At 41.5% G+C, this 19,265-nt stretch overlaps 1 protein-coding gene across 1 annotated transcript in view; it reads left to right on the plus strand.

Annotated features, from left to right (window-relative positions):
• LOC145400934 (protein zer-1 homolog) overlaps window positions 1-10,592 on the plus strand; it is a 397,151-nt gene extending 386,559 nt beyond the window's left edge. The window contains exon 13 of the mRNA XM_080273299.1: window positions 8,405-10,592. Coding sequence (XP_080129425.1) covers window positions 8,405-8,449 — 45 coding nt within the window. The 3' untranslated portion in view covers window positions 8,450-10,592. The remainder of the gene's footprint in view (window positions 1-8,404) is intronic.
• Window positions 10,593-19,265: the final 8,673 nt, after the last annotated feature.

Below are 19,265 nucleotides of genomic sequence, written 5' to 3' on the forward strand. Positions count from 1 at the left end.
CAAGCCTGGGAACGGGATATGAGCTTGCAAGTCTAAGTGAAGAAATGTTGATAGTACACCGGAAGCAGCAAGCCAGGGGATGAGATAGGTAGTGTGTCAGCGAGCTAAGCATACTAACAGTGCCTAGTGACCATACACACACATACACACATACTCACACACAGGCTTCTAGAACATTTCAACAACAGTGTAACACACGTGACACGATCCCAGCTACAACAATTTAGGAAGCAGAGCTCAGAAGGAGGTTAGCTATAGAAGCGAAGGTAGTGGAGAGAGTGAACAAGAAGAGGGGTCCAACTAGACTTACTTAGTGTATTAAGTCTGTAATACATACGCTGCTCAACTTAAGACTTTCTCTGAAGATAATAAATCAAGATCAACTCCCTGTATTCATCTTTAACTCTTACTGGTATTCATTTATCAAAATAATAAAAACTCAAGACTCACCTATTACAAGAACAGATTGGTATTCTTCCGAGTATTACGCCCTGGATTAAACAAAAATTTGACATTTAAGATTCGCAGTCAATTCACGAACACATGTAGAAATATCAGGGGGGGGGCCCAGGCCCCCATGGCCCCCCCCTGGCTGCACCACTGTTAGATGGTGCAAATGGTCTGGGCAGGAACTGATCACCAGAAGGTCCCCTGGTGGCCGTTGGAACGTCCTAATGCAAGCCACCTGTATTTGAAGGGCCAGATTGGTATTCTTCCAGGCTAAGCCACTGTGATTGGGATAAACAAACTTCTTAGCATTATGCATACCCCCTGAAAGAAAGTAGGATGACCCTAATAAACAGGAAGAAACCACCTTGAGTGGAAACAGTTCACTACCAAGATCACAATATTTGTCACCTCCATGCTATAATAGCGGCAGACTAGTTAGCAGGCACTTACTGGTACTTGAGCACAGTAGAAAATAAGTTCTGTCTTTCTGTCAAGCAATAGCCAGATGACTTAATCCCATGTGAGGTGGCCACAAACAAATCACCATGTCCCTTGCCATTTCTCTGCTCTCCCCCCAACTTTTGCCCCTTTCTCTCAAATACCTTTCTACCCCATCCTTCCATCTTATCCTCAGGCTTCCCCTATCTCTCATCCTTAGTCTCCCCTTCCTTCTCCCCTCCTCCACTTCACTCACATACACTTTCCTAGTTAGTCTTTCGTTCTCCATCCTCTGCACATGGCCAAACTTGCATATTGTATTTCTCCTAACGCTTTCTATCACATCCACATCCACACTGCAACGCTCCTTCGTTTCCTCATTTGTCAGTCTGTCTCTCCATGCAGCTTTGCATGCTTCTCTCAAATAACTCATTTCCACTGCTCCCACTCTTGACATGTGTCCTTCCAACATGGTTCAAGCTTCGCTTTCATACGTTAGAATGGGGATCACAGTACTGTCATGTAGTGACTTTTTTTTTCTTTTTACTGCCATGCACTTTTTTTTCTGCCATGCACACTTCTGTATTTCTTATCACTGCTTTCAGTGAACCAGCAACCATTCTTCCATGTTGTACCCTTTCCAGCACTTCATTCTCCAAACTTCCATCCTTATTCATCACACTACCCAGGTACTTAAATGCACCCACATTTTCCATTTCCTCACTAATGTATCCAGACTCACTTCATTAAATAACTTCATATCTCCCAAAGACCACAACTTTACTCTTCCCAAGATTCACCATTAGATTCCATTTCTTAAGTACTCTCCCAAACTCATTTACCAAGCCTTGCAGTTCCCTTTCATCTTCAGTTAACAATACAGTATCATCTGCAAAGAACAGAGCAGGAAGTTCCCAAACTCTGCCTTCTCTCTTTGGGGCCACTTTAACGTCCACTGCCCCACCATGTATCTTTTATAACTCCATCCATATACAAATTGAACAGCCATGAAGACATCCTTGTTTCAATCCAACATTCAGACAGATTCACTCAGTTCACAGTCATACCTGATTTACACAGCCTCTTCCCCTCCTGGAGCCTACCTGTTCTCCAACTAATTCCACTGTTACTTCCCTAACTTTGTCAATAAGTATCCTACCTTATACTTTTCCCATTACACTAAGGAGGCAAATGCCCCTGTGATTACCACACTACTTTTTCCCCTTTTCCTTTGTACGGGGACATAATTATGCCTAACTTCCAATCCTCTGGGACTCTGCCTTCCTCCGAGGCCAATACAGTAATCATTCAATTGTCCGTCATCACAGTATCCGGCCTGACACAATATCCAGCACATTTTGTTTGGTTCTGTTAACCTGTGGATGCATAGTTATTTCATTGCTCGCTTGTGCATGACTGGGGACAAATTGACCCCAATGGTATTTTGCTAATATCTGGCTTCAGTATAACCAGAAGTATTTGCAATTTAGATTCACTGTTTAAGAAATTTATTTAGATACAAATTGTTTACTTGAACTTACAAAAATCAAACAGACCACTTCAGCATTCATCATCATAAACAAAACCCTAGCACGAAGTGCATCTTGTTACGCTGTGCTCATGACATATGAATTTGCTGCATGCTGCACACTTCTGGCCACTTTTCTTGTTGATTTGTGGACAAAATGCACATCTGGATCGTTTTCTGCCAGCTTCAGATGGATCCCGACTGCTTGAGGCCTCCAATTGTCGTGTCCTTGAAACACGATCCTGATTCAGTGAGCTCAGTTCCTAGTTCATCAAGAAATATATGATGTATGTGACCTTTTATCTGCTTGTATGATGGGAAAACTTCTTTGTATAGTACAAATGCATTGCAGCGGGCAAGATCAAGCAGATTGCACCACACTACCACATGCCATCGTTTACTTGTGTGTTTTACACTACAGGTGCCGACCCATTCTTCCAAACAATCGACCCTGCCTTTGGTGGTGGTGTATTAGTGGATCACCTTGGGTTTCTTCTTTGGCTCATCCACCATGTCTGGAAACTTGTGCTGAGTTGACAACACAGATACATTTTTGTTCCGCTTGGCCTTCTAGGATACAAGTTATATTTGGTCTTCTATGTGCACAAACATATTACTGTACAGTTCGCAGTGTTTTGCTTTGCGCAGCTCTTGTGGAACTTCTCTTCTGTTTTGACGTATTGTCCTCACCCAGGACTAAGACATCACAGATAATTCTCCAGCCAGTTAGATGTTTTTGAAAAAATTGTCGTTAGTAATGTTTCATTCAGAGTTATGTATAGGTTTTGACAACTCCATCACAATGTGTGTCCCCAGCTCGTGGGTTCTTTCTTCTCATCCAGTGTACATCATAATTTTGAATACATAATATTTTTTGCATCAGCAAGAATCCAAAACTTCAGTCCGTTCATATTTGGCTGGTTTGGAGGGCAGGTACTGCATGTATCTGTTACGACCTCTGAAACGGGACAGCTGCTTGTCCACAGTGACACATTCATCGTGCTGATAGCACAGTTGGGAGTTGGGAGTAAATCTCTCTTGAGGAAGACACACAGCCGCTAATTTGTCTCGAACTAGTCGGCTGTTTCCGGTAGCAGGGTTGTTGAATCACAGGTGGTGGCAAATTTCTTCAGAGTGATTCACTGACATTGTCTATGAGAAAATTGGTGGGCCGGCAGATGAGCCCCATAGAGAATGTACAGACTAGTTCTTGCTTTTGTACACACGTCAGTTTACATATCCCAGTATACACCCTCAGTTCATCTTTTGAGAAATGTTCTCAAGAACCTGCTTTCTCTCGTTTCCCCTCACCGTTTGTTTCAGTGAGTATAGTTTCATACATCACAGTATCAAAAATGATGATGGGTTTTCAGTGATCCTCTGAGCTGCATACCCCAGTGATTCCAGCTCTTTCCCACATTACATTTAGTGATTGTTGTCATCCTGGAGCAGACTGGGTAGTAGCCATTCTCCATTTTTCACCTGAAGGAGCAGTCAAGACACTTACTGGAGCAGAGATGGTGGATGCTGCTGCTGTAGTAGTAGTAGTACCCTAGGCAGTCTGGCCAAACAGCCCCGAGTCCCTTATGAAGGCCATGGCCGAGACCGGGCTTTCCCTCAGAGCTCTCAGAGAGTGTATGTTGTGTTGTTGGCATAGGTGATTGTGTGCAATGCAGTCTTCCATAATGTGCTTAATAGTATGGGGTGCTGTGTTGCATCCTGGACACGCATCAGCGACGGAGTCATCCAGCCTCTTCTGGTAGCTTAAGAGGGCTGGATTGTGCCCACATCTCAGCCTGGCCAGGTGGACCCTGTCCTCACGAGGAAGATGGGATTCAGAAGGGTGGATGTTAGGAGGCCGTGCATGCAGCTGTGTGTTGTCTTTAAGTGACTGAATGGAGCGGCGAGTGATCTGAGTGTGGATATGCTTCTGGAAGCTGGTCTGAGGTGGGCGAGGGGGGAGAGATGACAGTATTTGTGTATGGTATCGTGTGCTGGGTGTTGTTTTGATGTTCCTTGGTGTGGGTGGATGCGCTGCCTTGTACTGTAGTGGATGTTGTGGGTTTGTGGAGGCTGCAGCAAGAAACTGGGTGCCTCTCTTGTCTAGGTGATCCTTGACTTTGAGGACTTTGGTTTCTTGATGTAGGTGGTCTGTGGGTGTAGTAGCTGTGTAGCCTGTGATTATTTTAAGGGCCTTGTTCTGTATGGTCTGTAGTGTGTTGTAGTGTGTTTTGGTGAGGTTAGAAGCCCAGGCAGGGCTTGCATAATTCATCACTGAACGTATGTATTGTTTGTATACTGTGGTGGTGGTTTCTTTGTTGTGTCTGAATGTTGTATGGGCAAGTGACTTCAAAGCATTGAGTCTTGGTGTTATTTTATTTTTAATGTTTGTGATGTGTTGTTTAAATGACATTGATGTATGTTACACCAAGGATTTTGTGTGTGTGTGTGTGTGTATGTGTGTGTGTGTGTGTGTGTGTGGTAGGGGAGTGTTGTTTATGGTGAGGTGTGGGATGTGACTGTGTTCTGCTGTCCAGTTTGTGAGAAGAGTTACTGTAGATTTGGCTGGGGCTCTTTTGAGCCTGTTTGTGGTGAACCATTCGTGTAGTGTGTTGAGGTAAGGTTGAATGTATGTATGCAGCTGTGTTTGCATTTTGGTGCGTACATGTAAGTGTTATATCATCTGCATAGGAAGCTATGTGTATCTGTGGTGTGTTGGGTGTGGGTATGTCATGCATGTATCGGTTAAAGAGTGTAGGGGACAAAACAGATCCTTGGGGGACGCCGTTTGTGAAGTTTCTGCTGCTGTTTCATCATCTGCTTATTCTTCCGATTCATCACTGCTAGTTTCTTCTGGAACAACAAATTCTTTGTCACTGTTATTCTTCACATTATTCTTCTGAATCAGAAGCTTGTATGATGGTGTACTTCTTATTTCAGCACCTGATGTAATTCTTTGTCAAGCCATAGTTGTAGCAAAAGACAATCACAGCTTGTGCTTGAACCTTGTCTTACTTGAAAATTCTGTATACAGCACCACACATCAGCTCTCATCGAATTCTGTTCGTGGACTACCACCCTTCATGCTGCTGTGTAACTTTACCACGTAAGACAAGTCACACACTGCACACTCACACACGCATACAACACCTTGTTCTGCAAATGACGATATTTTGCTTTACAGACGACATGACACCTCAACCCACACATGGACACCATGGCTTCTCGCGTTCACATACCCACAGTAACAGCTTGTTTATGTTTGTGTATGTGTGCGTGTAAGTACGAATATGTGTATGTTTGAATGTTGCATATGTGTATGTATGTGCATGTAATGTGTGTGTGCATTACACAAATTATTGAAGCAGTTTAACTTTGTTACAAAGAGAAAATTTGGATTAAAGTGCTTGGGTCAGTTTGACTCCAGTCATGCAGAAACGTATAAACATCATGTGTCCATCAAACAAATGTAGTAAAACACTTGATACTTTGCAAGATAATGCTGTGTGCAATAATATTGAAAGTCGGAGAAGGAAAAAGCCTAGTTGAAAGAAGAAGCAAATTTATCTGAGAAAAACAGTGTCGTGGGGTCAAATTGACCCCACCATGCATCTACGGGTTAACACAATATCCGGCTCAGAAATGGGAAGTAGTCGGCGATGCTGTGTATATTTCAGCAGTGATGTGCATCATCCGGTTCAGACACAGGACCCAATTGGCATGGGGGCAGACCCCGCAACATGCCAGCTAATCACGGTGTGTTGTGGGAGTGGCCCACCCGATACGCGAAGCCTGCCATCACTGTCTCATTCTCTCCTGTGGACTCTGTGTAATGAGGATGTATCTATGCGTTGTGCATTTGTTACGCATGTGGTGGCTACCCCTTAGTGCTGTGACTTAGCCTGTGGTCCCTCGTCCCTTGCCTGTTGCTGTAGTGCTGTGACTTCCCATGTGGGCCCTCAGTGCGCTGTGCTCTAGTGCTCTGACTACTGTACCTTATTTCTGCATGGTGGCTGAATTTGTGGCAGTGCCAGCACTAGGTGAGTATGATTGATTATACTGTATTACTGTAGTGTATGTATTGCGTCAGTACTGCATTGTATTCTATGGTTGATTTTAATCTTTTACTCACGGGTAATATTGTTGGAAAGTTTTTAGGATAGAGGGTCGACAGATAGCTTAGGGTAGTGACACATTATCAGGCTCAGCGCTGAATGGATAGCTGATTGGGGGTATCGACTAGGGCTCAACGCTGAATGGATAGCCAGTTGGGGGTATCGACTCAATATCCGGCAGGAGAGTTGGCTGAATTACGCTGGGTAATTGAGAGATCATTGTGTAGACACAGGGCATAAAGAATAAGGTAGCACCACTCCCATTGAGTAGTAACTGAAATTGAAATGAGATCTTTTCACAACTTGGGCCGGATGCCACGTATGTTGTAAATGATGTTTTATCTTAAGAGATGTTGGGGATTTTTTGTTTTATTGCAAGTGGTTCCATTGACAGTACATAAAAAATTGAAATCAAAATTTAATTGGGATATCTCAGACTTGTACCACACCTGTGTCTGTGGAACTGATAGGCTAACTAGCAGTGATATCACATGCATTATGGTGCTGATTGGCTCGTCAGTGATGATGTCATGGGCTTCAGTACGCCCTGCCCCCTTACCACCTGTCAGGTTCAGAGCAGGAGGTTTACTCAGGGATAAGAGACAAATCCTTAAGTTTTACTGATAAATGTTAGTCTTTTCAGCAATCAACAGTGTTTATAAGTGCTGCCGTGACTTCATGCGGTTCTGTCTACTAGAAGAGGAAGATACTCGTACTCTCATATAAGCTTCAAGAACACCAAAATCTTAAAAGAACATGTTTAAATGTTTGCAAATGAAATTTGCTAACTATATTAGCTAAATAAGACTGTATTGTGGTGGTGAAGACGTGAAATGACTGCTGTACACATAATGTGTTAACAGCAATCAACTTGGGGTATACTATATTTGATTTAGTTGATCATCATCTATATATTTATTACAGCAGTAAAGGAAATCTTTGTGTGTGACTGCATACAAGATGTAGCTTAACCACATTGCATCCACTTACATTTTTGTCTACTTGTATGTGTAAGTAATTTTTCCTTAAAATTATATGAACAAATGCTGTGAGATTTCAACAGCAGCCATCCAGTATAATTCACATAGGCTTGATGAAATGATTATTAATAAAATGATGAGGTAATGTATTGTTCGTGCAATCTGTAAAATGAGGTAGCATATTGCTAAGTCAGTCATAGCCCTCTACTCTTGCTCTTTATTCAGTCATTATTTGTACATTCTTTATGTATTGGACTTATGCTGTATATCACAACGAAAACCGACTACAATACTTTATTATGAAAAATCCATGACAAAATTATTACGTTGCTACCATACCTAACTTCTTATGTGGATCACAGAAAGAATGTAGTTGAATTGCACATACACTTGCTAGAAGAAAGGGGGATGACTAGGGAAGAGTTGCCAAGTAGGATTTTTTATAATTATTATTATTATTTTTTTTTTTTACCAAGCTTAGGCAGTGCTACCTGTTTCAGTTTACCTTGTATAGACATACAAATATACTCTATCTATCTATCTATCTATTGCCAGACGCCTCAATCCCGTTTGGGGTGGCCACAAACAAATCGCCTCCAAGTCGCCCTGTCCCCCGCCATTTCACTCCCCTGCTCCCAACTCACACCCCCCTCTCTCATATACCTCTCCACCCCATCTCTCCATCTCATCCTCGGCCTCCCCCTCCCTCTTTCCCCCTCCACCTCACTCACATACACTCTCTTCGTCAGTCTTTCACCCTCCATCCTCTCCACATGGCCAAACCACCTCAGTGTGTTCCTCATAACGCTTCCTATCACATACACATTTACATATTTTTTTCTTAGGCTTATGGATCCACAGAGTACATGAGCAAAAATTATATTTCTTTTCAGGAATATGGAACCCTGGAGTACATGGATTCAGATTCAGATCCTTAGGAAGGCTGCAGGATGTTAAGTAGTACATCATGCGACATATGTGATTTATTTATTTTTTATTTTATTTTATTTATTTTTTTCAGTGAATCACCTTAAAATACAGGTAAAGCAAAGATTCATATGATCATTGGTAACACAGAAATCTATTGAATATACAGTATGTGAAAATTATTTGTTCTGTTCCGATAATCAGCAAAAAACAGTACTGAAAAAAAATTTCAGTGATATTTGTGAGTGAGAAAGATTCTCAGACTGATTATTAAAATGCACTCATATGAAATGTTATTACAAGAAAAACTTTGTATGTGTGATATTTAGCTTGAGAAAGATGTCTCTTTTGCACATTAATATGGAGGGTGGACTTAATACTCTTTTAATACTGTTTGTTTTATCCCTTTTATACAGCACATGGTAGTATGCAAATACTGTACTCTACAGATGACTTCTTGCTAGTCCAAACTATGTTAATAACATTATATGCAGTGCTGCTCCATCCCAGGCTTTAGGTATGACTCAAGAGGCCTTACTGTTAAAATAACCAGTTGATCATTCACCTTAGTGAACAAATACTAGTGACCTACTTTCTTTTCATGTGTTTCATTCAAGTTTATTCCCATTTTATTGTTACTTGCTGCTTCCTCAGTTACTGTCCTTTGAGTAGGTTGTATATAGCTGTTTATAAGGAAACAATTCATGAGCCCTAAACTGCACCACATTTTTCTGCGCATAGCTTATTTCGTTTTGTCAGACATTCGTTTGGAGCTAGTGATCAGCTGGTACTGAGTTTTGGAAGTATTACACATGTGCCTCTTAGCTGCTGTTAAATGAGATGCTTTCAGCTCAAAGTATTATATAATTTGCTTCCCTCCCTCCCACCTCCCTTTTTTCAGCGACCGTAACCCATTGTCAGTGGAGGGGCAAAGAGGTGTAGAAAACACTGCAATTTATTGAGATGACCCTTGCTTAGTCTTTATTCCCTCCTTATATTCTTAAGTTCAGTAGTGTTCTTTAAAGAAGATTCTCCTTGTTCTGGACGAAATTCTTCTCGCTCTTGACTAGGCAGCTAATTACGGAAGAACTTACTTTAAATGATCTATAGGTTCACTAGTTTTCAGTAGCACATTTTTTTATTATTTATTCATTGCATTCATATTACTTGAATTATGACTGTAAATACCTTTCCAGATACTGTTAACATGACATAGAAAGGAGCATTCTCTTTTAAGACATCAGAGTATCAATCAAACTACTGGTAATTGCTGATTTATGTAATATATACAGTAACTGCTGTTTGCACCAACATATTTAATGGTGCACTCACTTAATCTCATTGAACTATGTACTGTACTCATTTTTTATTTTTTTATTTTTTATTTTTTTTTTCATCTGTAGAACATTACATTAGGCCAGCACAGTATTGTAGTAAAAATAAAAATACCTTTAAGATTTTTTCAACTGGAGGAGAGGTATTATGCTTAACACTTACTTAAGAGTCTGTGTGATACATTATGATGCAAATCAACTACTTCTAGTGTTGTTTGGTGTTTGTGCATGTAGCCTTCGCTCTGTTAACGTGTATGACTATTTATGAGTTTGGATTATCAGTTTAATATCAAGTGTTAGTGTTGATTTGATGTGCTACTCCTTATGAAAATGAAAATGTCTGTTGGAATATTTTCTTATAGAATGTTGTTTTATATCCATTCAGTTACTTTGTGCTCAGCTGCTGTTTTCCTAGAGCAGTGGTTCTTAACCGTCTTTTGACCACAAAACACATTCAGAATGTATATTTTTTTTGTGGCACACCTATCTAACCTCAGCCATATTACTGTTCTTACCCATGAGAAGAGATAATAGCACGGATGATAGTGAAAACTTGCAATGTTCATATTTGGAATCTGTATTTTGTAAAACAGTTCCTTGGTACACGGTGCTTTTTGACATTGACTTACATATTAAGTCTTGCACTGAATACACATGTGCCGATATCTGACGGGGTTGTATACCAGTAGGTTTGTTCAGTCAGTGAATACATCGGATATCGAAGCAATTTTCCCAATAAGATACTAAAGAAAAGCCAGAGATGTGTTCCAGACCCAAACCCAAACTCTCATATACCTTACTCAGTCAATAGAGACTGACACAGACACACCATTAGTAATGTTATTATCCTCATTAACAATACTATTGCTAAAAAAATGGCACAACAAACATTGCATGGAGGAGGGTAAGTTAGTGAGATGTGTGGTGTTTAGATGCTTCAGGGGGCAACTCAGAGAGACAAGCCAGGCAGGCAGCTGGCAATGCACCGAGCGAGGAGGGTGGGGGGATATGGAGAGAGACATGCAGGAGTGGGGGAGGGTGACAGGTGGGGATGGGGCAGGGTGAGGGGACAAGGAAAGAGTTAAAGCCAAACAGCCGTACATGCCCTCCAAGTCTCACTCACTCACTTACCACTCTCACTCACTCACTCACCACACACACACACACACACACACACACACACACACACACACACACACACACACACACACACACACACACACACACAGCATCAGAGTCAACACGTCTGTCTCCTTGCTCTGCACTGGCCACCCTTGGCCACAACTGGCCATACCTATATAGTATCTTTATATGAGTCAAGATGTGTACTAGGTTAAACTAAATGGTGTTCTAATATAGTAGAGCAGATGTAAGCAAAAGTGTTGTCCAGATAACAGAAGGCAGCCAATTAGTGCAGGTATGCGCTGATCAAGCTTCAAGCTGGTTCATCTACCACAGGAGAATACATGTAAGCAGAATTTTTTTTTCTCAGTAATACCACAAGATGAGCACCATCTTTAGTAAAGCAAATATGGAAGGAGTTAAGAAAAGGGATAAAGGTTGAAAACAGGATGATGATTTCTACCAGGAACTGGTTGAAATGGAAACATATAACAAACTAGTAGAGAGGGTGAACAAATTGGAGAAGGCATTTCAGAGTGAAATGGATGAAATTAAGAAGCAGTTGTGCATGCAGGAGGAGGAAAATGAAAAATTAGTGAATGAATTAAACAGGAAAGACACAACAATAGATGAGCTGTAAGTTGAGGTGGGTTTGCGTAGAAGGAAGATTTGTGAAATGGCAAGTACAGTTGTCATCCAAGAGAGTATTATGGAGGAGTTCAGAAATGATACAGAGACCATTAGGCAACAAGCAGTCTGATAGACCAAAGCAGTGATACTGAAGAGAAGATAACCCAGGTGAATGAAGTGATGCAAAGTTTCTAAGATGATGTGGAAACTACATATGCTGAAATGGTGAAAGTAAAGAAAGACTTAGAAACAAGAGTTGAAGAAAAAAAGGCATGAGAGAGGAAGTGAAAAAATAATCCAAAACAACCCAAAATTGGTCAGACATTCAGCAGATATCAACAGATCTATAGTAATCACTGGTATAGATGAGAAAGAAATAAAAAACAAAATTTTGAGCCAAAAAGGAGACGGCAAATATGATGAGTGATTTGTAGGAAGTATCTGAGGAAGTCTGTAATAAAGACACAGAGGAACACAGAAAGCTAGGAAAATATGAGAGAAATAAGTCAAGGCCTCTAAAAGTAACCTTCCTGAGTGTGAACACTGTGGGGGAAATATTAAAAAATGCAAACAAACTGACTGAAAAAGAGGAATTTTAAAATGTATTGATACTGTATAAAGATGCCTAACTCAAGAGGAATTGGGAATACTAAAGGAGAAGAGGGAAGAGGCAAAAAAAAAAAAAAAAAAAAATGAGGGAAGATCAGATGAAGAAAAGAGTAAATTTTTTGTTACAAAGTAATTGGATTGCAGGTACGAGAGTGGTACATAACCAACGGGGAATATAAAAGGAGGAAGGTAGTAGACTCAAGTTATGGCAAGTTGGTAAACAAGATGATTAAGTTGATGTACTCAAATGTAGATGGAATGGTGTTTAAAATATTAGAGATAGAAGACTATACCAGATAAAAGGAACCACATATTATTTGCCCAGCTGAAACAAAATTAACCCAAAAGATACCAAACAATACCCTAAACTTAGAGGAATACAATATATGGAGAAGGGACAGAAATTTAAGAAAGGGAGGAGGAATTATAATCTTAAAAAAGAAAAATCTACAAGTCAAAGAAATAAAACTAGATATACCCTCACAAGTAGAGCTGACTGCATTGGAAATTAACACATCTGAAGGGAAATTAATTGTAGCAGATTTATAAATGCAACCCAAAACAAACACTTGGGAAAGAGGCAAATATGAAGACCTGGCAGAAATTACAGTTCAGAGTTTAAGAACATTATTGCTTAGAATGGAAGAGAAATATGAAAAAATTATATTAACTGGAGATTTCAATACAAATATAAATTGGAATACTGTAGATGAAAGCTGTTGGGATCAAAAGCTCCTACATCTTGTGCAAGAGCTTTTACATACAGCATGTAAAGGAAAATACCAGAAAAAGAATACTTGATGATCAGTCACTGCTAGATCTTATATTTACAAGGCAAGAAAATGATATTGACAATATAATGTATCCCACTCCATTCAGCAAAAGAGACCATGCAGTATTAAACTGCAGCTTCATGAATGCATATGATCTTCCCAGTAATGAGAGTTACAAATAGAGTCTAAGCTACAAAAACAGCAACTATCATGACCTGAAGAAGAACTTCTTAGAAATAGATTGGGAAATGGAGCATAGAGGACAAGATTTCAATATTATATATAGAAAATTCTGTTATTTTTACGAAATAGAGTCCAAAACTACATCCCTCAGCACAAAGAAACAAATGAAAATAGAGAAATGGTTTAATACAGTATGTAAAAAATCAAAAGAAAGAAGAGACATTCTGTGGAATAGACACAGAAGACACAATAGTGAGAGGGCATATAATAATTTTAAACTGGCAAAAAATGATTATACAGAAATAAGGAGGGAGGCTCAGAGACAGTTTGAGGAAGACATTATAAATAAAAGTAGTGAACAACCTAAGCCATTTTACAGCTACATCCTAAGCAAAACCAAAGTTCAAGATAAAATACAGTCCATTATGGATGAGGGGATCATCTATAGCCTACACAAGAGAAAGATATTTGTGAAGCACCAAATAAAAACTTCCAATCAGTTTTTACAGAAGAAAATAACTTGGTAGGAGATTATATGGAACATGCATGCTCACACGTATTACCAGATGTACAAATATCAGAAAAAGAAGTACAGGAATAGCTAAGTAAATTAGACAAGGGAAAAGCACATGGCCCTGACGAAATTTCAGGTTGGGTGCTACATGAATGTGCAGAAGAGTTAAGCAGACCATTGTATTTAATATTCAAGGAATCCCTGGGTCAAGGTAAGCTACCTGATATTTGGAAGAAAGCAAACATTGTTCCCCTATTCAAGAAAGGGAATAGACAGAATCCACTCAGCTACCAACCAGTATCACTAACCAGTGTTGTAAGATACTAGAAAAGCTGATAAGAAAAGTTTGGGTAAAACATCTAGAACACAGTATGATACAGAAAGGCAGTTCAGTGTTAGAAAGGGAAAATCTATCTATCTATCTATTGCCAGATGCCTCAATCTCGTTTGGGGTGGCCACAAACAAATCGCCTCCACGTCACCCTGTCCCCCGCCATTTCACTGCCCCAGTCCCATCTCACACCCCTCTCTCTCTCATATACCTCTCCACCCCATCCCTCCATCTCATCCTCGGCCTCCCCCTCCCCTTCCCCCCTCCACCTCACTCACATACACTCTCTTTGTCAGTCTTTCACCCTCCATCCTCTCCACATGGCCAAACCACCTCATGTGTTATTAATCTATTAAGCTACTAAGATAGAGTTACAGAAACATTACAGAAAAGAGAAGGATGGGTAGACAGCATCTATTTAGATTTCAAGAAAGCATTTGACAGAGTACCACACCAAAGACTTTTATGGAAACTGTACCATCAAGGAGGTATCCAAGGCAGTCTGTACTGTTGGATGCAGAATTTTCTCAGAAAAAGGGAAATGAGAACAGTATTCAGGGGAAATTACTCATCATGGAGGGAGGTGGCTAGCGGAGTTCCACAGGGCTCAGTGCTGGCACCAATTATGTTTTTAGTATATATAAATGACATAGACAGTAACACTGGAAATGGGAGCTGCCTAAATAAGTTTGCGGATGATGCAAAAATACAGTACTAACAGATTCTTGCAAAGAGCTACAAGAAGAATTAAATAAGCTTCATGAATGGAGCAATAAATGGAATTTAATGTGGACAAGTGTCATGTAATTAAGTTTGATAAAAGTGAGAAAAGACCAGATTGGGATTATAAGTTAGGAACAACCTTACACCTGTCAGAAAGAGAGAAAGACCTAGGATTGATTATCAATAACAGACTATCTCCAGCTGACCACATCAGTGAGAAGGTATGTAACATGTATACTGTACATTCCTTGCAAATATTAGAATAAGATTGACATATATTAGTGAAGACATGCAGAGAAAGATAATAACATCATTAATCAGACCAACCCTGGAGTATGGATTAGTAGTCTGGAATCTTTGTCTCAAAAAAACACATAGATGAGATTGAAAAAGTACAAAGGGCACCTACAAGATGGGTACCAAGCTCAAGGGATGTAAGATATTAGGAAGGAGTAGAAAAACTGAATCTGCCAACACTACAGGTGAGAAGGAAAAGAGAAGACATGATTATGTTATTTAAATCCATCTCAGGGAAAGAGAAAATAGACATAAGTTAACCCTTCGTACACGATGACGCATTTGTCGTCATTAGGGTCTGGCTGCGACAATACCCATTGACGCTTTTGGCGTCATTAAGCATAAAAACTTTCATCAGAGGAAAAGTTTTTGGCCAATCGGCGTCATCTTTGGAGGCGTCATAGCTTCCCTGTTACTTATCAAAAGTAATGAGTTGGCAACTGTGGGTCCCAATACCAGCAAGAGAGCAGCCAGGTTATTCAGTACCAAATGAGCTGTGTGTGGGGAAGGTATTGCTCAGTTCTGTCCCTTTAAATTTCCACTCTTACCCTCGTCCCGGCCGTACAACACATTTCACTATACCAGTAGTGCTTGTTTATAGTGTTTGGGCACTGTTGTGATTAGATTTGGTGTGGGCAATATGAAATTTGTGTTTGTGAAGCATTCCTGCTCGTTATCAGCCATTGGCCCAACGAAGGTTGTGCTACTGTTTCTAATCAAGTACACTGCCATATCTATCCTGCACAAAATGTGAGTATTCAAACGTAAAAAATAGTTTCCCAGTGAATCATGTAAATATAGTGTGCATATCTAGTATACAAAGAATTGGTGAAATACGTGCAGTAGCTTCGAGGAAGGCAGGAAACCGCCCTACAGTCACGACACAGCGTGGGTACACCGTAGTTTTTGGCATTTTTCTCAAATACTATGAGGCCTAGGATCACCACTGTGGGCTCTAATGACAGCCAATGAAACTTTGCATAGGATGATAAAATAAAAACATACATTAGCAAGAAAAGTTTTTTGCTAGGGCTCCCCAAATAAAAAAATCTGTTGTCTGTCGGAATGGGGTTTTACTTTTTCGTTTATTACTCGAACGCCATACCTCATATCAAACTGGGACCTCCGGCATTCGAAAGCTAATAAAATTCTTTCCAGTGATGGTATAACATGTAGAGATTGATCAGTAAACATTCAACTTATGATGTTGGGAAGTGAGATGTATGCTCCTGAATGTTTATTTACATAGCCCTAACATACGTATAGTGTGTTTTTGTGTGTGTGTGTTTTTTTTGCTTATTGTGTAGAACAAACATCGACAAATAGGAATATTTGTGGCAAAATAAAGATGTTCAGGTGGTGAAAATAAGCCGAGAATACACTTTTTTGGAGCATGTGCGGGGGGGGGGGGAGAAAAGCTGGCGCGTCATGGCCCAGAAAACTTATTAACTAATCCGCATGCAAAAGGGTTAATATATGACCTATGGGGAAGCATCAGCAAGAGGACACTGCAAAAAACTACATAAAAAGAGAGGTGATAATGATGTAAGGAAATTCAGTTTCCCAAATAGAGCAATTGATCAGTGGAATGCACTACTGAATGAAATAGCGTGTGCCAAAACTGTTCATAAATTTAAGGATATGTATGATAAAAATGGTTTAATACACAAGACAATATATGCTTGACTCATTGCTGTAAAGATACAATTAAGTAAGAACACACACACACATGCGCACACAGAGGCAGGCAGCTGGCAGTTTGCCAAGCAGTGGTGGGGGAGGGTGGGGGCATGGAGAGGGAGACAACCAAGGGTGGGACAGGGCAGGTTTGGTGGGGGATAGAGGAGGAATAGGGGGGGAGAAGAGAGGAGATGGAGGGAGGATGGGAGGATTGAGAAAGCTTCATTTCAAACCTAGGGAGAGACGGGGTGTTGGACTAATGAGGCGACAGACGCTCAAACTGTTTGGATTGTAGGAATGTTCCCCTATTTCTTGTGGTTATCAGTGCGCCGGATAACCGGGTATGGGTGTACCATTACTCCTTTGTTTTTTTTTTTGTAGAAAAAGCTTCACCCAACATTGCAAAGGACTCCTACTACTCCATTCTTAATTGAACTGCATTGGCTTCCAGTAAAAGCCAGAACTGAAGTATAAACTATGATCAATGACCTTCAGGGCTCTTAAGTTCTGCATTCTGGAATTACTCTCCATTGTAATGATGACCTCCCACATCTTAAGGAGCCTGGAGCAGAAGATGAGTGTTCTTTTGTTTCACAACCCTTTTTTTTATAGAGCACTCTTATTATTTAATAAGTTGCCACATATCTTTAAAGCAGTCCACCTATGTGGAGTCTTATAAAAAAGAAGATCTTTTCCTTGAAAACTAATAACCTCACTGATGGTACTATGATAGAGTTATCAGGGTTTAGCAGGTTCTACTCTTCTAATGCAGTACTATTTAACAGTTAATGGAGTCACCAGTTGCACTTCCCTGAGTGTTATTTTGTAAACATAATGTCACAGCCATCCCTTAGATATAAATCTGTTATCCTGAGTGTTTTTAGGCCGACTCCTCGTACTAAAAACACTATCTACTGAGCAGGGTCCTCTTTCCGGACCGGAAGTAATGCACTAACAAAGGAACAGGACATAAAAACTAGGCAGTCCACCTTAAACACATCTATTACCTTAATTCTAACACCTTGACAATATTACATAGAATGATATTATGGTCAGAGGATACAGATATACAAAGTTACGTCAGTACAACACGGGATGTTCACACACACTATAATTATACTTTACAATAGGTTAAGGGTCCATAAGTGAATGACTCTAACTTGCATTAAAGTCCAAAAGGTCTTAGTGTACTGGGGCAATCAAGATGTCTGGGCTTGATGAGCCGGGGAGGGATTATTACTATAAAAGAACAAGGGGAGCAGATCACTATAATTCACTGTTTGGGCTCGGCGCGGCACCCTCGCCCGTGCGTACACTGACAAGGGGGGGGGGGACTCCTCTAGACTGGACTTAGGAATAGCACTAGTTGTATGAGCCCAGAACTTATAGTCTTTTCCAAGGGAAGGTATTTACGGACACTTTTTGGTGTAATCCCGCTGGTTCACTTTGTCACTGGATCACTATTTCTGTCTCACTATAGGAAAGGAAAAGTCACTATTCTTGCCCGAGTTTCTGGGGCGATATCACTCTGTCACTATAAGGTGTAGGTCCTCACTCTGGTCACGGTGCAGGGAGACCCTCTTGCTTGGGGTCTTGACCTGTTGTAGGCCCTCCTCTGGTCACGGTGCAGGGAGACCCTCTTGCCTGGGGTCTCGACCTGTTGTAGGCCCTCCTCTGGTCACGGTGAAGGGAAGCCTGTCTATGTTGGCCCTAGGGACTGGGGCCAAACAGGTGTAGCAGACGGGCCTGACGTCGTAGGGTCTGCGGCAGGGGGAGGTCGGCGTTGACGGGCTGCTGGGCTCGCCTGGGGGTCTGAGGGCTGTGGAGGTCTGCTGGGGGACGCGCCATTAGGTGTGGGCTGCGGCCTCGTCTCCTACTGGTACCTGGGGAAGACAAGAATTTCCCGGGGGTGGGAGGTAGGTCCCGACTGGGACCGGGCCTCTGTTCGGGTGACACTTTCGGGGCAACTCTCCCGGGTGGTGTCCAGCTACTCCTGCAGGAGTTAGCTGACTTTAGAGGACACACGGAGGCCATGGTCTCTCTTGCACTTATGGAGGGTAGCACAGAGGCGACTCTCTCTCTTGTCTTCACAACTGCCGTGGCACCAGGTTGATCGGTCCTGGGACCCACTTGTGGCTTTGTGTGAGGGTCTCTTACCCTTGGTGTGGCTAGGGGTGTGAGCCCCCGCGTAGTCCACTATTGGGCCTCCTGCCCTGTTTGTTATAGAGGGCTCTTCTCCCTCGTCAAAGGACCTCCTGTCCTGGTTGTGGCAGAGGGTATTACGCCCTCGTGGCTCACGGTGGCAGAGGATACAAGCCCCTCGTGGCTCACCAGGGTTGTTGCGGCAGAGGATGGTACTTCCCCGTGGCTCGCGGTGGCAGTAGGTGTAAACACCCCACGGCTCACCTAGGGACCTCTTGTCCCGTTGGGGTGAAGCTGTGGTCGTCACCACAAAACTACTAGGGACTGATATTGTATCAGTCCCACCCCACTGCTGTCGATGGTCAATCCGCCGTGTAAGATGTTGCGGATCTAGGCTCACCTGGCGTTGGGGCAGTTGCGGGAAGAAGGGGCACAGGTCAGTGGTGGTTAGATGACCCTCTTGTCCTGGGTCATTAACCTGTCCGTTAT

Source organism: Coenobita brevimanus, chromosome 54, assembly GCF_032717465.1.
Source record: "Coenobita brevimanus isolate Jiangsu-jjx chromosome 54, ASM3271746v2, whole genome shotgun sequence".
NCBI lineage: Eukaryota > Metazoa > Arthropoda > Malacostraca > Decapoda > Coenobitidae > Coenobita > Coenobita brevimanus.